At 40.7% G+C, this 24,803-nt stretch overlaps 1 protein-coding gene across 2 annotated transcripts in view; it reads left to right on the top strand.

Annotated features, from left to right (window-relative positions):
- Positions 1-24,803, top strand: part of LOC137657909 (zinc finger protein 341-like) — a 130,332-nt gene that overhangs the window by 56,132 nt on the left and 49,397 nt on the right. For both annotated transcript variants that reach the window (XM_068392566.1, XM_068392556.1), the window contains exons 10-11: positions 9,238-9,437; positions 22,475-22,652. In XM_068392566.1, coding sequence (XP_068248667.1) covers positions 9,238-9,437; positions 22,475-22,652 — 378 coding nt within the window. The remainder of the gene's footprint in view (positions 1-9,237; positions 9,438-22,474; positions 22,653-24,803) is intronic.

Raw genomic sequence — 24,803 nt, 5'->3', positions numbered from 1 at the left:
CCTCCAAATAAGTTAGACACATTGAATAGATCATATAGACTACTGGGCACTAAGGGGAGAGATATAGGGATTAAGAGAGAAATTTGTTTTTGTTTTAGTTTAAGATCAAGAAGCTTCCACTTCATAGTTGTGATTCAGCGATGTGACTTCCAAGTAACTATTGCTATAATAGATATTCTTATCAATATTCAGTTCTTTAAAAACAAAATTAAATTTTACATATGAAGGACAAACTAGAGGGTTGTGAAACCTCTAGACTTGAGAATGTGATTGAAAATCCCTCAGTGATTAGATGCAAAACATATGTGTTTGAAGGAACCATCTTTAAAACGGTCGTCTGAGCATATGGATGGTGCGAAGAGCTTCTTGGACACTGACAGTGGAGTGATAAAATTTTTAGACTAACATTTCGTCACATAAGTAATAAGTTGTGTATTGTACTTTTTTCAATATTAAACTTAGCCGGTGATTATATAAGCTGCAACTCTGTTGCTCGACAGAAAACTCTACGTTCAAAATACGCCAGCGATCGCTATGCAGGTAGGGGGTGTACATCAACAGCGCCATCTGTCTAGCAGGTACTCAGTACTCAATGTAAACACAGAACCAATTTTCTCTCTGTCGGGCTACCGGCAAGACCTACTAATACGCTGTTACTAACTGGATTTGTTTTCACAACTATTTGGTGAAGTACACTATTCTAGTTTTGAGCTTTCGCTATGCAGGTGTTTTATCTTCATCTCAAAACTTGAACTCGTTTTGGATAGATTTAATTAGGGTGACAAAGAGAGTATGGACTCTCTTTCACTTTTAAATGGCCGACCCTTCCCTTAGACGGAAGTGTGTTTAGGTTTTTAGTAATTTTGCTTAACACGTTATAGATCTATATATTTTATATCTCTCCGCCTTTATTAGGCCTCTTCGATTAACTTTCCATTTATTATAAACATATAAAGATAATTTTTATGTTTTGTTTATATGCGACCTTTCCTGATAGTAGGCGGTCCTAACTTGGAAACGAAGTTAATCAACATTAAGCCCGTTATATCGTATTTAGCCTTTAAAGAATTTAAAACTTTTTAAAATTTAATGTTTTATGAAAGAATTTCTTTGATAGTCTTCGTACTGTTTTCAAAGATGAACTAACGTTTAGTTTTTTAGACTACGCAGTTGTTGACGTTCAAGACGTTCAACATGCGCTCTATCGTTACGATAGAGAGAGAGTGTATCACGGTTTCACTTTGCAGTAAGAGTAAATCGATTCTGACGTTTTGTTCTTTCTTTCTTAGCTTTAATGTTTTAAATTCTAAATTAAAGGAACTTTTTATTGGAAAACCTTTCAGTTTTTTTCCTTTAGTCAAATAACATGTTTTTTTTGACGATATATAATTGGGCTCTTCTCTTAGGTGCGAAATCAAGAGAGAAAGGGAGAGAGAGATAGAGACGGAGGGAGAGAGAGGAGAGAAAACGTTCCGTTCAAGCGGGTAACGTTGTTCTCGTGTACTCTCGTCCCTAGTCGCTGTACGGGGAAGAAGGTAAAACGTTTCTAGGGTTTTATTCTTGTCCCCAGGCTTTGTGCGGTGAGAGATTGTAAACGTAGTTTATTTGAACTAGTGTTTAGTCTCTTTCCCAGCCACTGAATTTTTTATCTTTATATATGTTTTCTGTTTTTTGCTAGTATTAAGCAATTACTACCTTTTAATGAGGGTAGAATTGCGTGTTTCAGGTAGAAATCAGTAAAAGTTTCGATTTCAGTGAAATAAGTGCAAAACAGAAAATCAAAGTGATAAAGTGATATGCGCAAAGTGTTACAGTGTTGCGTCCGAGGGTTCGTCTGTTCGTGCCTGTCGTTCACCTAGTCCGGGACCTCTTGCAAGCTCCCAAGCCCAGGGGAGAAGTAATGTCGAACGACTTATGGGTTCGTCAGGCCTTGATCAACGAACAGACGTTTCCCTCCGTGGTTTCGGGCGTATCTACCCAAGATCGCCCCACCCACACAAAGACGAGAGAGCCCTTTTATTTCTCGTCTGCGGAAGAGGTTTCTCGTAAGAAACCATGGACCAAGGTCTCGCAGCTTATTAAGCGCAAGTCGGTCCCTTCCGCGCAAGTCCAACGGCCCAGTTGTAGCCACTGGGTCAGTTCGGACTCGCTGCAGTCTTCCGACGACTGTTCACCTCCTAAGAGAGGCAAAGCGGTACCGCATCAGGCAGTCACACCGTCTGTTGCCGCACCTGCTCCTGTAGACCCTAAGTGGTCTTTGCTGCAGACCATGCAGTCTCAGTTAACGTCATTGATGCGGGACTTTCGTGCGGAGAAGGTTGACACTGCACCAACCTCTAGCCTACAACCAACCACGGTTGTGCGTCCTGTGGACGCTGAGGCAACCTTCTGCCGCACTCCAGCTGAGAGAGTCCCGCCACCCATGCGTTCCAGTGTACCCTGCCAGCCGCATGTTGACGTTCAGTAACGCACGGAACCTTCCGTTGACGTTCGCGAGGTACAACAACAGTCTAAGTTGTTTTGTTTTGACGCGGTGCGTCAACCTCCGCATTCTAGAGTTGTTTTGACTGCTCAGTATAGACAGTCAAAGCAGTCTCGAGTGAACACTGTATGTCCTCACGCACCTGTTGTGGTTGACAGTTCAGTTGTTGACAGTTCACAGACTGTCAAGCAGTTACATGACGTTGCCTTCTGGTCTGCTACTAATGCACCAGTGAGAGACTCACTTAGGTAACCTAGCATTTATCGGACAAGGTTCCTGTAGATGAGAAAGTGCTGTTCTCCCTCCTACTGATATTCCCTTGAGGACTCTGTCATTTGGAGAGGAGCCTTAAGCTGCTTAGCCTCCTATGGACTTTAATTAAATCATGATGATTTTTTAAGGATCTTCGTCCGGATCTTGTAACTGCTGCTCCTCGTTCGCCTAAACGTCAGAACTTACACTAGGCCTAGCTACTTCGAAGCCGTTGTTTTTAAGCTAGTGCTCTCTCGCTCTCCTAGAGAGCGTTACATTGGCTAGGCGACTGGTTTTTGCACCAGGAGGAGTTTTAGGGATACAGCCTTTGTTTTCCCTTCTTTTAAACTGGCTTATAGAGCGAGAGTCTGATAGGACACGAGAGAAGTTCTCGGCTTGGGAGTTCATGCCTCTGCCCAGATAGACTTCTCAATTCTGGTAGACTCGCCCTGGCGCCTAGCCAGGAGACGCTCCAAGTTGTTTACAGGTCAACTTCTCAACTTTTGTCGAGCCTTTGAAGTTTTGCTGTACTATTATGTCACACATAACAAGGCTTTCAGGGATGGTAAATGGTTCCGCCTCAGTCGCTAACCCCGTCTGTTGCCACACCTGCTCCCGTAGACCCTAAATGGGCTTTGCTGCAAGACATGCAGTCCAAGCTTGCGTCCTTGATAGAGGACTTAAATGTGGAGAAGAACCTTCTGGCCAACAACCTTCCAACCGGTTGGTTGTGCGCCCTGTTGACGCTGAGGTAACCTACTCGCGTCTGCCAGTTGAGGTGGTTCCTCCTTTTGGCCAACAACCTTCCAACCGGTCGGTTGTGCGCCCTGTTGACGCTGAGGTAACCTACTCGCGTCTGCCAGTTGAGGTGGTTCCTCCACCGATGCGACCCAGTGTGGGTTGCCAGTCGCACGTTGACGTTAAGCGACGCTCGGAGGTGGTTGTTGACGTTCAGGACGTTCAACAACCAGCAGAGGTGACTTGTTGTGACGCAGTGCGTCAACCTCAGCAACCCGGTAGGGTGTTGACTGCACAACCCAGACAGTCTAGACAGTTTCGGGTTGACGCTGTACTTCCTCGCGCACCCATGGTTGTTGACAGTTCACAGACTGTGCAGCAGTTCCATGATATTGCGTCCGGCTCCGTCACGCATCCACCAGTGCGACCGGATTCAGCGAGTCAGACGTTGCCCACTCCGTTGCCGTTTCCTCATCAGTTTCGGATGAGGAACCCTCTGATGAGGACGTTGCTGAACAAGACGATCAGCCCCCAGCACTGCTATCCATCCAGAAGATGCTGAAGAAGGAACGCTGCCCAGTCAGGCTGTGGATGAGTCTGGTAGGGACACTGTCATCCGTGGATCAATTTGTGTCACTAGGAAAACTACACCTCCGTCCTCTTCTATACCATCTAGCTTTTCACTGGAAAAAGGACAAGACGCTAGAAGCGGTCTCGATCCCGGTTTCCGGAAAGTTAAAGTCTTGTCTGACTTGGTGAAAGGACTATATCAACCTTAGAGAGGGTCTTCCCCTGACTGTTCAGACTCCCAACCACGTTCTCTTCTCGGACGCATCGGACGTAGGCTGGGGTGCGACATTACACGGTCGGGAATGCTCGGGATTATGGAACTCGAGTCAAAGGACAATGCATTTCAACTGCAAGGAGCTACTGGCAGTAAGTCTGACCTGGAAAAGCTTCAGGTCTCTCCTTCAAGGCAAAGTGGTGGAGGTGAACTCGGACAACACCACGGCTTTGGCGTACATCTCCAAGCAAGGAGGGACCTACTCTCTGACATTGTACGAGATCGCAAGGGACCTCCTCACCTGGTCAAAAGGTCTAGACATATCACTAGTAACGAGGTTCATCCAAGGCAACTTGAATGTCATGGCAGATTGTCTCAGTCGGAAGGGACAAATAATTCCAACAGAATGGACCCTCCACAAGGATGTATGCAAGAGACTTTGGGCCACCTGGGGCCAGCCAACCATAGATCTCTTCGCAACCTCGATGACCAAGAGGCTCCCAATATTTTGCTCACCAATCCCGGACCCAGCTGCAGTTCATATAGATGCCTTTCTACTAGATTGGTCACATCTAGATCTATATGCATTCCCTCCGTTCAAGATTGTCAACAAGGTACTGCAGAAGTTCGCCTCTCACGAAGGGACAAGGTTGACGCTAGTTGCTTCCCTCTGGCCCGCGAGAGAATGGTTCACCGAGGTACTTCGATGGCTAGTAGACGTTCCCAGAACACTTCCCCTAAGGGTGGACCTTCTACGTCAGCCACGCGTAAAGAAGGTACACCAAGGCCTCCACGCTCTTCGTCTGACTGCCTTCAGACTATCGAAAGACTCTCGAGAGCTAGAGGCTTTTCGAAGGAGGCAACCAGAGCGATTGCTAGAGCAAGGAGAACATCCACCCTTAGAGTCTACCAATTGAAGTGGGAAATCTTCCGAAACTGGTGCAAGTCAGTATCCGTATCCTCGACCAGTACCTCTGTAACTCAAATAGCTGACTTCCTCTTATATCTGAGGAAAGAACGATCTCTTTCAGCTCCCACTTTCAAGGGTTACAGAAGCATGTTGGCATCAGTCTTCCGTCACAGAGGCTTAGATCTTTCCAACAATAAAGATCTACAGGACCTCCTTAAGTCTTTTGAGACCACGAAGGAGCGTCGTTTGGTTACACCTGGTTGGAATTTAGACGTGGTACTAAGATTCCTTATGTCAGACAGGTTCGAACCGCTACAATCAGCCTCCCTGAAAGATCTCACCTTAAAGACTCTTTTCCTGGTATGCTTAGCCACAGCTAAAAGAGTCAGTGAGATTCATGCCTTCAGCAAGAACATCGGATTCTCATCCGAAACGGCTACATGTTCTACAACTTGGTTTTCTAGCCAAACACGAGCTGCCTTCTCGGCCTTGGCCAATATCGTTCGATATTCCAAACTTATCGTATGGTTGGAAATGAACTAGAAAGAGTTTTATGTCCTGTAAGAGCTCTTAAGTTCTTTTTAAAAACCTTTACGAGGCCCGTCTGAAGCTTTATGGTGTTCAGTTAAGAAACCATCTTTGCCTATGTCAAAGAATGCTTTATCCTATTTTATCAGACTGTTTATACGAGAAGCTCATTCCCATCTGAATGAGGAAGACCAAGCTTTGCTGAAGGTAAGGACACACGAAGTTAGAGCTGTCGCAACTTCCGTGGCCTTTAAACAAAATAGATCTCTGCAAAGTATAATCGACGCAACCTATTGGAAAAGCAAGTCAGTGTTCGCGTCTTTTTATCTTAAGAATGTCCAGTCTCTTTACGAGAACTGCTACACTCTGGGACCATTCGTAGCAACGAGTGCAGTAGTGGGTGAGGGCTCAACCACTACAATTCCCTAATTCCATAACCTTTTTAATCTTTCTCTTGAAATGTTTTATTATTGTTTTTGGGTTGTCCGGAAGGCTAAGAAGCCTTTCGCATCCTACTTGATTTGGCGGGTGGTCAAAGTCATTTCTTGAGAAGCGCCTAGATTAGAGGTTTTGATGAGGTCCTGTTGTATGGGTTGCAACCCTTGATACTTCAGATCCTAGGGGTCGCTCAGTATCCTAAGAGGATCGTGAGGCTCCGTAAGGAAGACGTACTTAAAAAGGCAGAGTAATTGTTCAAGTCGACTTCCTTACCAGGTACTTATTTATTTTATGTTTGTTATTTTGAATAACTGCTAAAATGAAATACAAAATACTTAGCTCATAATAATGTAAACAAGTAATGCTGGTCTCTACCCACCCCCCTGGGTGTGAATCAGCTTATATAATCACCGGCTAAGTTTAATATTGAAAAATGTTATTTTTATTAATAAAATAAATTTTTGAATATACTTACCCAGTGATTATATATTAAAGGACCCTCCCTTCCTCCCCAATAGAGACCCAGTGGACCGAGGAGAAAATTGGTTCTGTGTTTACATTGAGTACTGAGTACCTGCTAGACAGATGGCGCTGTTGATGTACACCCCCTACCTGCATAGCGATCGCTGGCGTATTTTGAACGTAGAGTTTTCTGTCGAGCAACAGAGTTGCAGCTTATATAATCACCGGGTAAGTATATTCAAAAATTTATTTTATTAATAAAAATAATATATTTTATTGAGAGGAGAGATATAAGGATCCAGACTACCATCTCAGTTATCACCCTCAAAAGTTCCAGTTGCCTAAATGAGCAGCTAGAAATGCAAGAGTATGATAGTTACACTGCAGAAGGGCAAAAGTAAATAAGTGATTTGAGGTTTTGGAAAAGAATCTCGAACCTCAGAGGTAACGTGTACCACCAGAACCTTTACTGAATGGTGTTGTAGAACCACCAGTTATCACTTGAGGATTTCAGTTAGGCCTGAAATATTACTCTGAATTAAGATCCAAATGAATTTCTGAGGTATCTCAAAAGTGATTAATGGTGTTAAAAATCTAATATTGTATAATAAAAAACTAAACCAGTTATGCTGTAGTAAAGACAAAGCTTGGAGTGGCAGTATTGTCATCATTCCCTTTATAAACAACATGCTTGGCCTTTTCTGCACAAAGAAACAATTCTGAAACACTAAAATAACTTCAAAGGAAATTATTTCCAAAACACTTCCTAGATTATTAGCCACAAACATCCACGAGTAAATTAGCTTCTGAACCCTGTATTGATTTACATTTTATTAGTCATATTGGTGGGCTCAAAGGAAGCCATTATATTGAACGCTATAACAAGGTTAGGTAACTGATTAATCTTATATAATTCAAAACATCATCTTGAGGTATTGAATACTTATAACCTAAACAAAACTAGAATTAGTAGCCATTTTTAGCAATTGGGAAAACCATTTAATGACTATTATCCACAACAAAAAGGGGGAATTGAGACTATGTACTGTATAGTCAGAGAAACAACTGTCTTTAAATATTTTGTGGAAAAAGTTATATGGTAGTTTTAACTATAAGATATAAGTTGACACTTGACTCTTAAACTCAGTGTTTACAACTGGTACAGTGTTAGCATATGTTGTGGTTCAGAGGTGAAAAGCATAACCTATGTAGTATTTGTGAATTAAACTGTTTATTCTTTTTCACTATAGTTTTTCACTGAATACAAATAACCAACTATAATATTTAAGTGTTCTTTATAGCCAGACCTGTAAGTGTAATAAAATCACAGGTTTTAGTATTTAAACAACCAAAGTTAACCGATAATGAGCCAGTGGCCGAGCTTGCAAGTGAATGAAAATGTAGTGTCATCCAGAACGTAATGCAATAAAGCAGCTTTGGTAGATGCATCACCAACAAAAATAAGAAAATAAGAGCATCTATGATATGAAATGCCATCTCCAAAATATAAAATGATGTTACTTAAGAGTGCTTTAGGGATGTAAGGATCCATACTTATCTACTCAGTCTTCTGCCTCACAATCTAGATGTCTAAAAGAGTGACTAGGAATATGGAACTGCCATGGGTTTAGCAGCAGGAAGACCTAAAGTAATTAATGAATTTGAGACACTATTAGATGAAAACAATTCTATAAGGCTCACTGAACATTCAAAACCCTTACGGAAGGAACACTATGTGATTATGATCACTAGACAAAACTGGAAGTTAAGTTAGTGTAACCTGCTAGGCAGGCAAGCCAGATTTACCACCCACAAGAGAATGCGCGTTAGTCTTCTGAGAATAACAATGTAAGATAAGACCTATAAAGGCTTAACACTAAATTGGCTGGTAAGTTGAGTATTGCAGTGTCATATTATCAACTCTGCAAAAATCAATGTTACTCCCCTAGACTTAAAAATTACTTTCTTTCCTTGGCCATTATGAGAATCAAACGTCAGTCATTATGTTTACAATGTAGAAGCTTTACCACTGCGCAGTGTATACTCTACAGTTCCATAAACACACTAACTTGAAACATTTTTCCTGAGAGGAGCCATAAGACATCATACCCCTCACAACAGTTATTTGAAACACAGTTCTTGCTGTACAGAAATTCAAACAAATCCAGCGGGTAAAACAACTTGAAATGCAATAAGAGGGCTATGTTTTGACAATGCATTAGCAACTGAAAAACTTGCAACTGATGGCGCTTCTTACCAGTAACTGCTAGATTGTTTCATTACTTTGCTAGGGGTATGTTTCTTTTAAATGGAAAGAAAAGTTTTGATAATTTTTTGGGATGTATGTCCCTAAACCTTAGCTTCTGGGAAGAGGCAATATGAACAACAGGAGAGGTTCATAGAAATAACATTAGGTTATTGGTGACATGGGAGAATCGTATGCATATGTACTAAGGCAGTTATTCTTATTTGTACTTCTATTGAGGAATGAAGTATCTGGAATTCATGCAGATGTCAAAATAGATTACATACAGTATTATATATCAAAAGTACTGTAATGCAATTGCAATGAAAAAATATTACTTTATTTTGTTTGTAAAAATCAAATTTTTTACGTCTTATTATTCCTTTTTTGGATTCCAGGTATACCGTTGCATCCAGAAAAACTGTGACTTGGCATTTGAGGACCTTGATTCATATCTTGATCATATACGCACACATGACAAAGATCTTCAGTATCGATGTCATACATGCTCCAAGGTTTTCTCTTCTCTGAACACACTTGGGTATCACCAGTATGAACATGCAGTGTACCCTCCACCAAAGAAACCAGTGGGCACATCGTAAGTGACTTTCAATTGATTTGCTAAAGCTATATTTGTCTTATACATTATTAGCATGTCTTCATAATAAATAGCCTATTCAAGGAATAATTTCATATGAGTGAAATGAGCTTTTGTCTATGCAAGCCCAGCTAACAAAATGTGAACATATATTCAGCTGATTTTGTCGTTAGCTGATTAAAGCTACAGCTTAGAATATGTGCCCATATAAATAACAAAAGTATTTCTAATATAATTTCCAAACTTATTCAAAATATCTTATAATAAATATTGTAGAATTAACAATGTTATAGGCTAACACAGTTTTCATACAATTTACTTAAAGGTATTGATATCATTAATACGTGTGAATACATTCCTTCGTTTGTTCATTCGTTCGTTCGTTACGATTGTTAATGAAACAAATAAAAGAATGGTTTCTTATTTTGTTTTTTTAAATATTTAACTTAGCGGTGAATATATAATAGCTGAGCCTCCGGCGGCTCGACAGAAAAACACACAAAAACTCGCGAGCGATCGCTATGAAGGTTGCGGGTGTGCCCACTAGCGCCAACTATCGGCCAGATACCGCATATACATGTAAACAGACCCAATTTTTCTCTGTCGGCCTTAACGACAAGACGTATCAATACTCGCTGTATAACCTGGAGTTTTCTCAACATATTTGGTGAAGTACTTCCTTTTGGTTTGAGCTTTCGCAGTGCAGGTGTTTTATCTTCAACTTAAATCTTGAACTCGTTTTTGGATAGATTTAATTTTTGATGACTTTGGATTGTTTTTTTGGACTTTCTTTGACTTTTAAATGGCCGACCCTTCCCTTAGTACGGAAGTGTGTTTTAGGCTTTTAGCAATTATCTTATCACGTTATAAATTGTTGTTGTTAATTATAGATTTTCCTCTATATATTTTATATCTCAACCGCCTTTATTAGGCCTCTTCGATTAGCTTTCCATTTATAATAAACATCAAGATAAATTTTAATGATTTGTTTATATGCGACCTTTCCTATTCCTCCTCTAATCCGAGAGTAGGCGGTCCTAACTTGGAAACCGAAGTTAAACAACGTTGAGCCCTTTCAATTGTAAATAACTTTTACAGAGCAAATGATTTAAAACTTATTAAATGAATATTTTTTAGTAGATATTTTATGAAAGATTTTCTTTGAATAGTCTTCGTACTGTTTCAAAGATGAACTAACGTTTAGTTTATTTATGCTACGCAGTTTGCGCTCTATCGTTACGATAGAGAGAGAGAGAATCACGGTTTCACTTTGCAGAAAGAGTAAATCGATTCTGACGTTTTGTTCATTCTTCTTTCAAACTTAAATGTTTTAAATACTATTTTAAAGGAACTTGTTAATTGAAAAACCTTTCAGTTTTTTCCTTTGGTCAAATAACCTGTTTATTGACGAAAGGTAAGTGGGCTCTTCTCTTCGGTGCGAAATCAAGAGAGAGAGAGAGAGAGAGAGAGAGAGAGAGAGAGAGAGGAGAGAGAGGAGAGAGAGAGAGAGAGAGAGAGAGAGAGAGAGAGAGAGAGAGAACATTCCGATCTTTATTCTCGTCCCAAGCGAGTAACGTTGTTCTCGAGTCAGTTTTTTACTCTCGTCCCTAGTCTCTGTACGGGGAGAAAGGATAAAATGTTTTCAGTTTTTATTCTCGTCCCAAGGCACTGTACGGTGAGAGATTGAAAACGTAGTTTTGAATGAACTAGTGTTTAGTCTCCTTCCCAGCCACTGATCTTTTTATCTTAATATATGTTTACTGTTTTTTGCTTGTATTAATGTGCTTACATTATACGACTGATTTCGCAATTATAACCTTTTGATGAGGGTAGAATTGCATGCTTCAGGTAGAAATCAGTTTTATTCATACCTAATGTGAATTGTTGTAAAATTCGATTTCAGTGAAGTAAGTGCAAAACAGAAAATCGTAGTGATAAAGTGATAATTGCGCAAAGTGTTATCAGTGTTGCGACCGAGGGTTCGTCTGTTCTTGCCTGTCGTTCGCCTAGTCCGAGACCTCTTGCAAGCTCCCAAGCCCAGGGGAGAAGTAATGTCGTACGACTTATGGGTTCGAGAGGACTTGATCAGCGAACAGACGTTCCCTCTATGGTTTCAGGCGTGTCTCATCAACACCGCCCCTACCATAAGACGAGCGAGACGATTTTCTCCTCGTCATCCGAAGGCTTTTCGCATAAGAAACCGTGGAACAAGGTTTCGAGGCCCTTTAAGCGAAAGTCAGTCCTTTCAGGACAGGTCCAGCGTCCTGGTTGTAACCATTAGGACAGCTCTGACCCTATGCAGTCATCGGAAGACTGCTCGCCGCCTAAACAAAAGCGTAACACAGGCTCCGAGAGTTTTTTTGTAGGCAAGGTTTTGCAGTCACAGACGTTACCCTCGTCTCTTACCGCAACCATTCCCGTTGATCCTCAATGGGTTGTACGGCAAGACATGCAGAATAAGCTTGCCTCTCTTATGGAGGTCTATTCTGTTGAGCAGGTTCACGATGATCCTCGCCGCTTAGCTGATAGAGATCTTGGCCGTCAGCCGCCCAAACGAGCCTTTGCTCGTCCTGTTGACATTGACGTTACAAAGTCACGTCAATCGTGTTTTGTAGAGCCTCACTCGATGCAGTCCCGTGTTGACTCTCAGCCGCTTGTGGACGTTCAGCCGCTGCCGCTTGCTCTTGTTGACGTTCAGGACGTTCACCAACCAGCATAGTTGACTTGTTTTGACGTTGAGCGTCAAGCACCGCAGTCAAGAGTTGTTTTGACTGCTCAGTCTAAGCAGTCAAGGCAGTCTCGAGTTGACGTCGAACGTCCTCCCGCACCTGTTGTTGTTACTGGTCAGTCCTTTAAGCAGTTACATGACATAGCGTCCTTGACTGCTACTGTTGCTCCTTTGCGTGTGGACTCTGCTTGTCAAGCATTGCCACCACGGCAGGTCTCTCCCTTGCTTGAGACTCGGCTATTGTCGGACAAGGTTCCTTCAGATGAGGAAGTTGCTGATCCCCCTCCTACTGATATTCCCTTGAGGACTCTGTCAGACGGAGAGGAGCCTAAAGCTGCTCAGCCCTCTATGGACTTTAAATAAATCATGCTGATTTTTAAGGATCTTTGTCCGGATCTTTTTGTAACTGCTGCTCCTCGTTCGCCTAAACGTCAGAGTTTACACTAGGCCTAGCTACTTCGAAGCCGTTGTTTTATAAGTTAGTGCTCTCTCGCTCTTCTAAGAGAGCTTTACGTTTGCTAGGCGACTGGTTAATCACCAGGAGGAGTTAGGGGGAGACAGCCTTTGCTTTCCCTACTTTTAAGCTGGCTTATAGAGCGAGAGTCTGATATGACACGGGAGAAGTTCTCGGCTTGGGAGTTCCTGCCTCTGCCCAGATAGACTTCTCAAACCTCATAGACTCTCCCTGGCGCCTGGCCATGAGACGCTCCAAGATTTTATGGTCGACTTCAGAGCTAGACCATCTCCTGTTAGGAGTTTTTTCGAGCGTTTGAAGTTTTGCTGTACAATTACAGTATGTCATGCATAAACAAGGCTTTCAGGGATGGCTCCAATGATCTGACAGCCACGTTCTCTGCAGGAACAAGTCCCTCAGGGATGGCTCCAATGATCTGGCAGCCATGTTCACTGCAGGAGTACGTAAGAGGCAAATGCGCTCAATGTGTTCATTGTCAAGACAAACTTCACGATGAAGTCTACCAGGCTGTCTTGACAGCATTAATGGAAGGCGACTGGATGGTCTCTCTTGACCTTCAGGAGGCATACTTCCACATACACCCGGATTCCCAACCGTTTCTGAGTTTTGTTTACAGGAATGTGGGGTACCAGTTTCGAGCCCTGTGCTTTGGCCTCAGTCCTGCTCCTCTCGTGTTTACGAGGCTCATGAGGAATGTGGCAAAATCCCTCCATCTATCGGGGATCTGAGCCTCCCTGTACTTGGACGACTGGCTTCTCAGAGCATCGTCCAGTCTTCGCTGTCTGCAGGATCTACATTGGACGTTGAGTCTGGCCAGGGAGTTGGGACTTTTGGTCAACCTAAAAGTCCCAACTGATCCCATCCCAGATTATTCTATATTTGGGGATGGAGATTCGCAGTCCAGTTTTTTTCGGGCTTTTCCGTCTGCCACCCAAATAGAACAAGCCCTGCTCGAAGTCCAACTAATGCTGAAAAGAGAACGTTTGTTCAGTCAGGAGTTGGAACAGTCTCGTAGGGACTCTCTCATCCCTGGAGCAGTTTGTCTCACTAGGGAGACTACACCTTCTGCCTCTCCGGTTCCATCTAGCCTCTCACTGGAACTAGGACAAGACGTTAGAGACGGTATCATTCCCAGTCTCCGAACCAGTAAAGGCATGCCTGAAATGGTGGGACAGCAATATCAGTCTGAGAGAGGGACTATCCCTAGCAGTCAAGAACCCAAACCACGTGTTGTTCTCAGACGCGTCGGATTTGGGTTGGGGTGCGACCCTGGACGGTCGGGAATGCTCGGGTCTGTGGACCTCAAGTCAGAAGAGCATGCACATCAACGGCAAGGAGCTATTAGCAGTCCACTTGGCCTTGATGATATTCGAAAGCTTCTTCGAAACTAAGTGGTAGAGGTCAACTCAGACAACACCACAGCTTTAGCGTACATCTCCAAGCAAGGAGGCACACACTCCTTCACGCTGCTCGAGATCGCAAGGGACCTTCTCTTATGGTCAAGAAATCGAGGCATCTCCCTGTTGACGAAATTCATCCAGGGGGACTTGAACGTCTTGGCAGACTGTCTCAGTCGGAGGGGTCAGGTGATACCCACGGAATGGACCCTCCACAAGGACGTGGGCAAGAGTCTTTGGGCTACTTGGGGTCAACCCACCATAGACCTCTTTGCCTCCTCGTTGACCAAAAGGTTACCAATCTATTGCTCTCCAGTCCTAGATACAGAAGCAATCCACATAGACGCGTTTCTACTGGATTGGTCTCTTCTGGACTTATATGCATTCCCACCATTCAAGATAGTCAAGAAGGTACTGCAGAAGTTCGCCTCTCACGAAGGGACAAGGTTGACGTTGGTTGCTACCCTCTGGCCCGCGAGAGAGTGGTTCACCGAGGTACTTCAGTGGCTGGTAGACTTTCCAAGAAGTCTTCCTCTAAGGGTAGATCTGTTACGTCAGCCCCACGTAAAGAATGTCCATCAAAGCCTCCCCGCTCTTCGTCTGACTTCCTTCAGACTATCGAAAGACTCTCAAGAGCTCGAGGCTTTTCGAAGGAGGCAGCCAGTGCGATTGCAAGAGCGAGGAGAGCTTCTACCATTAGAGTATACCAGTCGAAGTGGGAAGTCTTTCGAGACTGGTGCAAGTCAGCATCTGTGTCCTCGTCCAGTACCTCTGTAGCCCAAATCGCAGATTTTCTTTTACATCTGAGAAAGGTTCGCTCCCTTTCAGCTCCCACGATTAAGGGCTACAGGAGCATGTTGGCTTCGGTCTTTCGACATAGAGGCTTAGATCTTTCCAACAATAAAGATCTCCAAGATCTCCTTAAGTCTTTCGAGACCTCTAAGGAACGTCGTTTGGCAACTCCTGGATGGAACTTAGACGTGGTCCTAAGGTTCCTCATGTCAGACAGGTTTGAGCCATTACATTCAGCCTCCCTGAAGGATCTCACCCTCAAGACACTTTTCGTAGTGTGCTTGGCTTCGGCTAAAAGGGTCAGTGAACTTCATGCCTTCAGTAAGAACATCGGCTTTTCTACAGAAAAAGCCACTTGTTCACTTCAACTTGGTTTCCTGGCCAAAAATGAACTGCCTTCTCGTCCTTGGCCTAAATCTTTTGATATTCCTTGCTTATCAGAGATCGTAGGCAACGAACTGGAAAGAGTATTATGTCCTGTTAGAGCTCTTAAGTTCTATTTAGCTCGTACTAAGTCATTACGAGGTAAATCTGAGGCATTATGGTGCTCAGTTAAGAAACCATCATTGCCTATGTCAAAGAATGCTTAGTCATATTTTATCAGATTTTTAATACGAGAAGCTCATTCTCACTTGAATGAGAAAGACCGATGTTTGCTTAAGGTTAAGACGCACGAAGTTAGAGCTATAGCAACCTCCGTGGCCTTCAAGTAAAATAAATCTCTGCAAAGTATTATGGACGCGACTTTTTGGAGAAGCAAGTCAGTGTTCGCGTCATTTTACTTAAAAGATGTCCAGACTCTTTACGAGGACTGCTACACACTGTGTCCATTCGTTGCAGCGAGTGCAGTAGTGGGTGAGGGTTCTACCACTACATTACCCTAATTCCAATATCCTTTTTAATCTGTCTCTTGAAACGTTTTTAATATTGTTTTTTGGGTTGTACGGAAGGCTAAGAAGCCTTTCGCATCCTGATTGATTTGGCGGGTGGTCAAAGTCATTTCTTGAGAGCGCCCAGATTAGGGATTTGATGAGGTCCTGTTGTATGGGTTGCAGCCCTTAATACTTCAGCTCCTGGGAGTCTTTCAGCATCCTAAGAGGATCGCTGGGCTTCGTGAGGAAGACAGACTAATAAGGCAGAGTAATCGTCTAAGTCGACTTCCTTACCAGGTACCTTTATATATTTGGGTTTTGTTATGATATAACTGTCAAAAACTCTAAGCATATACGCTGTAAACTTAATTAACTCTGGTCTCTACCCACCACCATGGGTGTGAATCAGCTATTATATATTCACCGGCTAAGTTAAATATTGAAAAATGATATTTTAATTATAAAATAAATTTTTGAATATACTTACCCGGTGAATATATAAATTAAAGGCCCCCCCTTCCTCCCCGATAGAGACCCAGCGGGATGAGAAAAATTGGGTCTGTTTACATGTATATGCGGTATCTGGCCGATAGTTGGCGCTAGTGGGCACACCCGCAACCTTCATAGCGATCGCTCGCGAGTTTTTGTGTGTTTTTCTGTCGAGCCGCCGGAGGCTCAGGTATTATATATTCACCGGGTAAGTATATTCAAAAATTTATTTTATAATTAAAATATCATATTTTGAATTTATAAGGATAAAGTACAGTAAGAAAAACAACATTCTTAATGATGTTATCTTTACATAACCATTATTGAATAAGATACATTTTGATGTAAAAGCTAGTATATACACAGATGGTTTTGTAATTTAGCAGTCATCTTAAACTACTGAAATGAGATGAATTAATTAAACTTTGCCATAATTTGTTCATGAGGAGCACTGACTTCAAGTGCAAAGGAAGTAAAGTATCTTATGAAAATTATGAAATTCCAGCCTTCTCATTTATAGACTAGTATTACAAAAAAATATTTATAGATGTATTTGGTATATTAGTAACTACAAAATAACTTCAATTCTACTTCTTTGGCCGTAGAGCAATAATATATCTATGGTCCTTTACAAAAATAGGTTGCCAACCTCTAATTCAAGGTGGTTTATATGATGTAAACACAGGGAAAATTTTCATCCGAATTTTGTTTCTTAAAAATAAACCATTAGTTCTTTCTCCAAAATCAGAAACATTCATCTTTTCTGGAACGAAAGTTCACCGAGTCAGATAGATGAGAAGTGTGTTTCTTACTCCCAAGGTAATACCTTTTTGTTCTTTTAAGTATGCATATGATTGCATGCTTCAAACAGAGACATTGCTTATCAGAAGAGATTACTTATATTCGTGAAGTAAATTGTCTTAACCCTTTTACCCCCAAAGGACGTACTGGTACGTTTCACAAAACTCATCCCTTTACCCCCATGGACGTACCGGTACGTCCTTGCAAAAAAAATGCTATTTACATTTTTTTGGCATATTTTTGATAATTTTTTGAGAAAATTCAGGCATTTTCCAAGAGAATGAGACCAACCTGACCTCTCTATGACGAAAATTAAGGCTGTAGGAGCAATTTTGAAAAAATATACTGCAAAATGTGCTTGAAAAAAAAAAAAACCCTGGGGGTTAAGGGTTGGAAAGTTCCAAATAGCCTGGGGGTAAAAGGGTTAATACAGAATTATATGCTATGTCAAATTTTTATATTGATTGATAGTAGGATACAGTACAGACAGTCCTCAACCAACGAACGCAATGGAGACTGAGTACCCATAGAGTTAAATTTTGGCCTAGGTATGCATAGCCTAACTCAAATGTTTATGATTTTTAGTCATAACAAATAGTCCCCTTTCATATAAAATCAATATCAGATTATTACAAATGATGTTCAACTTACTTCATCATCTTACATTACTGTATATAATTCTGTAAAGTATGTTATTATCAAAAGAGAAAATTACAAATGACCTGGAACATAACACCCGCCATAGCAAGGGTTACTGTAAAGTTGATATTTTGTTATTTTTAGTAGTCACCACTCATATAAGTAACCAGTAACCATTATTAAGTACAGTGAACCCTCGCTACTTCGCGGTTCGACCATCGCGGATTCACCACTTCGCGGGTTTTTTCCATAACCCATATATATATACATATCGCGGATTTTCCGGAAAATTCGAAAATACCGCGAAATCTGAAGACCCCCAAATACGATATTTTGTTACCTGTAATTCCATTAATACTGTAATTAGTAATATCTGCTCTTACTGATTGTTCATTGCATTACATATGATATATAATTCAGCACAGAAAGAAATAAAACACGAAAAGAGAATGTGATCATACGATAATAGAGTACTGTATACAGTACGTAGTAAAATTAAATCGAACATGAAACGTAAATCAGATGCAGTCATACCATATTAGAATGGTGTAAGGCTGCTGATGGATACTATACTACAAATGTAATGGATGTGCATCTTTTCCATGATTCTTTTGTATGTATACGTACGTAGTACTGCATCCAATAATATTCTTTGTTGCAAAAATCACATTTCGAATAAGCGTACGAGAGAGAGAGAGAGAGAGAGAGAGAGAGAGAGAGAGAGAGAGAGAGAGACACATCCTACAAAAGAATAAAATAGCATACGTAAAGCTATTACGTGTATTATTATTGTTATTATTATTATTATTGTTGTTGTTGTTAATAAAATTATTATTGTTATTATTATCATTATTATTATTATTATTACTGTATTATTATCATACGATAATTCAGTACTGTATACAGTACGTAGTAAAATTAAATCGAACATGAAACGCAAATCAGATGCAGTCATACAATATTAGAATGGTGTAAGGCTGCTGATGGCTACTACTGTTCGTACTACAAATGTAATGGATGTGCTTCTTTTCCATGAATCTTTTGTATGTATACGTACGTAGTACTGCATCCAATAATATTCTTTGTTGCAAAAATCACATTTCGAATAAGCGTACGAGAGAGAGAGAGAGAGAGAGAGAGAGAGAGAGAGAGAGAGAGAGAGACACACACACATCCTACAAAAGAATAAAATACTGTAGCATACGTAAAGCTATTATTATTATTGTTATTATTATTATTATTATTGTTGTTGTTGTTAATAAAATTATGATTGTTATTATTATTATCATTATTATTATTATTATTACAGTACTGTACTGTATTATTATCATTATTTATTATTATTATTATTAATACTGTACGTACGGTATGCGCGGGGTATCTTGTATGAGTTGGTAACCTACGCATCATATACTGTAAGACGGGTTGTGATTGGTTCAAGCGCTGATAGATGACGAATTAGAACTCAAGTTTTGTTATCTAGCCTGTGATTGGTGTTTTGCCATCATCTCCAGCTTCCAGCATCTAGGTTCTCGCGGGCCCGGGTCGTCCACTCTCTGTTCCCGCGTATCGCTGAGTAGACGTTCTTAAGTTTGTGAAGTTTAATCTGTGCTGTGTGCGACCTTTTTAAGTTGAACTTTTTGTCAAATCCCACTGTACAATGGCTCCCAAGCGTTCTGCTTCTCCTAAGGCTGGTAGTGAGCCTAAACGCCACCGAAGGATGATGACGATTGCTGAGAAGGTTACGCTTCTCGATATGTTAAAAGATGGTAGAAGTTACGCGTCCGTTGCGCGCCATTTTGGGATCAACGAATCTACTGTTCGCTATATCAAGAAGGACGAGGCGAACATTAGAAAGACGGCAGCAATCACCTTTAGCAGATCAGCGAAGCGAGTCGTTACAACGCGTAATAAAACGATCGTACGCATGGAAGGTGCTTTAGCTGTGTGGATTGCCGACTGCCGGAAGAAGAACATAGCCTTGGATACGAACACCATCCGAACAAAGGCTTTGAGCTTGTATGAGAATTTTGCTGCAAAGGAACCTCAAGACGACAACGGCAACTATGCTGAAGAAGATGATGATGCAGATGATCCTCAACCAGGGACATCCACTGATTCCCAGCCTCAGAAACAACGTTTTTCCGCCAGCAAAGGATGGTTCGCGAAGTTTCAGAAACGCTTCGCTCTGAAAAGCGTTTCCCTGCATGGCGAGGCTGCTTCGGCTGACACTGCCGCTGCTGAAACTTACGCGAACCAGACATTCAAGAATATTATCGCCGAAGGTGGATACAAGCCGGAACAAGTCTTTAATATGGATGAGACCGGCTTGTTTTGGAAGAGAATGCCGTCGCGAACTTTCCTATTCAAAGAGGAAGCCAAAGCCTCTGGCTTTAAAGCATTCAAGGATCGCGTTACCCTCGTGATGTGTGGCAATGCTTCTGGATTTTTGCTAAAGCCGGGGCTTATTTATAAGTCGAAAAATCCTCGCGCTTTGAAAAATAAAAATAAGAATCTCCTTCCCGTGTACTGGATGCATAATCAAAAAGCATGGATTACGAAGATGCTGACCTCCAACTGGTTCCATCAGTGTTTTATCCCGCAAGTCAGCAAATATCTCTTAGAGAAGGGCTTGCCATTCAAGATCCTTCTCCTTATGGATAACGCTGGTGGACACGCAACTGACCTGTCGCATGAGGGCATTCAGGTTGAGTTCCTGCCACCCAACACCACGTCATTAATTCAACCAATGGACCAGGGGGTTATCAGGGCGTTCAAGGCCCTCTACACGAAGAACACCTTGGCGGACCTCGTTGCGTGTGTGGATGCTGCCCAAGATAATGAGGATGAAGATTTTAACTTGAAGGCGTACTGGCGGCAGTACACCATAGCCACGTGCCTGCAGAATATTCAGAAGGCACTTCAAGAGATGAAACCTGCAACTGTGAATGCGAGCTGGAAGAAGTTGTGGCCCCAGATTGTTTACGACGACGAGGAATTTACACCTGCTGAAATCCAACACTCTGCAATATGCAAATCTGTGCAGTTGGCTGCCATAATTGGAGGTGACGGGTTTGGCGACATGACGACTGAAGACGTCGACGAGTTGTTGGACTGCCATTCCCAGCCCCTAACTGACGCAGACCTCGAAGACCTGACGAAATCGGCAAGCGAAGAAGAGAGTGAAACCCAAGAAGAGACCCAAGAAAATGTCGAAGAAACGTGCTTAACATTAGAACGGCTCGCCAAGGCCTGCAACCATGCGAAGGAGTTGAAAGAAATGTTGCAAGAGTGGGACGAGGATATGGTTCGGTCGATGCAATTCTGCAACAAGGTTGATGACATAATGACTCCCTACAAGATGCTCTTTGATCGAAAAAAGAAGCAGCGGCAACAACTTCCGATCATAATGTTCTTCCAGCCTCGCAAAAAAGAGCCAGTTCCTCCTGCTAGTACGCCTTCGGAAGAAATTGAAGAAGTTTCCCAGGAAGAAGTTGAAGAGGTGTCCCAGGAAAAGACACCTCCGTCTGAAGAGACATAAAATACTACCTGGCTGCACAGTAGAACACATCATCAGCTTCATCATCATCATTTCTACTGTGCAGCAAATTCATCGCCATCATCATTCAAGTTTTTCTTGAACTTCTTTCGTGGTGAGTACAGTAACAATCTTTATTTTTTACTTTAATATTCTCACATTCTAAAACTGTATTTGTGCCTGTTTTATAGTTTAGTACTGTACTGTATGCATTAAGTTAAAGGGAAGGTTTTAAAAGTACATGTTGTAACCTATCATATTTTTTTTGTTTAAAATTTACATTTACGTACGTAAAACAATCTCTCTCTCTCTCTCTCTCTCTCTCTCTCTCTCTCTCTCTCTCTCTCTCTCTCTCTCTCTCTCTCTCTCTCTCTCTCTCGTAAATTGATTTTTTTTGTTTAAGATTTACATTTACAGTACGTACGTAAAACAATCTCTCTCTCTCTCTCTCTCTCTCTCTCTCTCTCTCTCTCTCTCTCTCTCTCTCTCTCTCTCTCTCTCTCTCTCTCTCTCGTAAATTGTTTTCCTGCTTTGCTATGTACAATATGTACTGTACAGTACTGTATGATTTTATATAGATACGGTAAATTATATTTGTAAGTTAACATATTTTGTAAATGCTTTTACTGTAAATACTGTACTGTATCATTATTTATCACTATCATCATGCGCATTAAATGCCTTGTTTGTTCTGAGTGTGGTTGTTTACTAAGCGTACAGTACTTTATGACGCCGTCGTTTCAGGCGGCGTCATAAAGACAAACATTTCATTTGGAAGTCCTAAGAAAAATAAAGTAAAACATTGGTAATAAAAAAATCAACATACTGTATAATCAATATAATCGATGCAAAAACTAACCTATACATATATGTGTACACTAAATGAGTTTGTTTCTTCATTATGATCAGAGATGAACGTAAACAAAACATTGGTTGCCATTTTTTATCGTGCTTTTTAGGTGTTTAGGAAACGCATGATATAAAATCGCCTTTAATATTTGTGCCTGTGTTAGTTTAGGGTGCTGTAGTACATGCATTAAGTGTTCTGTACATTAAAGGGTGGTTTGTTAACAGTACTACGTACAAGGGAAGGTTTTAAAAGTCCGAATATACATGTTAAATAAATAGGTAAATATGATGTCACTACTTCGCTTAATTTTACCTATCGCGGCCGGGTTTGGAACCTATCTACCGCGATAAACGAGGGTTCACTGTATTATAATTGTGATTATGATGGTATAAATAAGATTTTATGAGAGGTTAACTATTGTTGATTATATTAATATTCTATTAAATTATCTTTCAGTTCCAGTAGATGCCCAAAGTGCATGAACAAGTATGCCAGTAATGAAGCTCTTGAACATCACATGAGGACATCGTCACATCATTATCCATGTAAATTATGTGGTAAAGTGTTCATGTCAGAACGTTTACTGAGACGCCATCTTCGAGTTCATGGGACAGTTAACCTATATACTTGCACAGTGAGTACTGTAATTGATTTTGTAGTAATTTTATGCTTATGATTATTTAATTGCATATGAGCCATTACCCATGAAAGGGAAGGAACAGGTCTTTGTTATATCTGGACACTTATGCCCAAAAAAAGTGATGTGATTATGTAAAACAAATCTATGGTCGATTTTCTCTCTCTCTCTCTCTCTCTCTCTCTCTCTCTCTCTCTCTCTCTCTCTCTCTCTCTCTCTCTCTCAGTAGACAAGTTTATTTATTGTATACCTTTAATTATACATTATTGTAGACATTTTGTCAAAGGAAACTGATATTTTTCAACATTTCTTTATAAAGAGAAATATTGTATTGACTATAGTCCATTTCTTTTAGCGATGCATATTTGCACCGACTCGCAGCGGTGCCCTTTTAGCTCGGAAAAGTTTCGTGATCGCTGATTGGTTGGAATTATCTCGTCCAACCAATCAGCGATTCAGAAACTTTTCCGAGCTAAAAGGGCATTGGTGCGAGTCGGTGCAAATATGCATCGCTAAAAGAAATGGACTATAGTTGTTTTTTGTACTTTTTGAAGGCTATCTATCATGAAATTATTATCTAATCACTTAGCAGTAACAAAATAAAAAAGTAAATATACAAATTAAACATGTATTCAAAGGTCACAATTCTCTTATAGAGCTACTGAGTGGAGGACCGGTGCCTCGTACCGAAGGGGTTAAAGGGAAATATTTGTGGGTTGTGTTTCTTTTATGTATTTCTTGACTACTGATAATGTTTTCTTAATTTGAGTATTTATAAGAATCCTTATACTCATTATCTTACCTCTTGCCTTTTCATTTCTCATTATCTTACCTCTTGCCTTTTCATTTCTAAGTTATGATATTCTTGTAGAAGTAAAGGTCACTCATCGCCTTCGTATGTGTTAAGTAACTCTACTGTATTTATCGACTTGAACCATTCCAACTAAACTGAAATTCAGGATGCATACTGATGAGTTTGTAATGGAGCAAACGTCCCATGCATCATACAAACCCCTGCTAGTTCAATAACCACTCATTTATAAAACTATATCTGTTCTCATTGATAAAAAAGCTGCAGTGGTTTAGATATTCAAATACTATGAATAAGAGTTATAGATACCGGGTAAGTCGTTGATTTGTATGAAAAGTATCCTTTTATTCTATAAATATTAGATTTTATTTTACAGTTTATGCCCTAATCTTGTATGTTTTATCAAAGTTAGTATGCCAGGATTAGCCTTTTATTTTAAATATTTAACTTAGCCGGTGAATATATAATAGCTGCAACTCTGCGGCTCGACAGAAAACATACTAAAAAAACTCGCGAGCGATCGCTATGAAGGTTGCGGGTGTGCCCACCAGCGCCAACTGTCGGCCAGATACCACTCTTGTATGTAAACAAAACCTTCAATTCTTCTCTGTCGACGTTGACGACAAGACGTATCAATACTCGCTGTAGAACCTGGAGTTTTCTCAACATATTTGGTGAAGTACTTCATTTTGGTTTGAGCTTTCGCAGTGCAGGTGTTTTATCTTCATCTTAAATCTTGAACTCGTTTTTGGATAGATTTAATTTTTGATGACAAAGAGAGTATGGACTTTCTTTGACTTTTAAATGGCCGACCCTTCCCTTAGACGGAAGTGTGTTTAGGCTTTTAGCAATTATCTTATCACGTTATAAATTAATTATAGATTTTCCTCTATATATTTTATATCTCACCGCCTTATTAGGCCTCTTCGATTAACTTTCCATTTATAATAAACATAAAAATAAATTTTAATGATTTGTTTATATGCGACCTTTCCTGAGAGTAGGCAGTCCTAACTTGGAAACCGAAGTTAAACAACGTTGAGCCCTTTCAATCGTAAATAGCTTTTAAAGAGCTAATGATTTAAAACTTTTTAAATGAATATTTTTTAATAGATATTTTATGAAAGATTTTCTTTGAATAGTCTTCGTACTGTTTCAAAGATGAACTAACGTTTAGTTTATTTATGCTACGCAGTTTGCGCTCTATCGTTACGATAGAGAGAGAGAGTATCACGGTTTCACTTTGCAGAAAGAGTAAATCGATTCTGACGTTTTGTTCATTCTCCTTTCAAAGCTTAAATGTTTTAAATTCTATTTTAAAGGAACTTTTTAATTGA

Source organism: Palaemon carinicauda, chromosome 1, assembly GCF_036898095.1.
Source record: "Palaemon carinicauda isolate YSFRI2023 chromosome 1, ASM3689809v2, whole genome shotgun sequence".
In the NCBI taxonomy this organism is placed as follows: domain Eukaryota; kingdom Metazoa; phylum Arthropoda; class Malacostraca; order Decapoda; family Palaemonidae; genus Palaemon; species Palaemon carinicauda.
The sequence above is the reverse complement of the archived record's forward strand: the minus strand, read 5'-3'. Positions and strand labels throughout refer to the sequence as shown.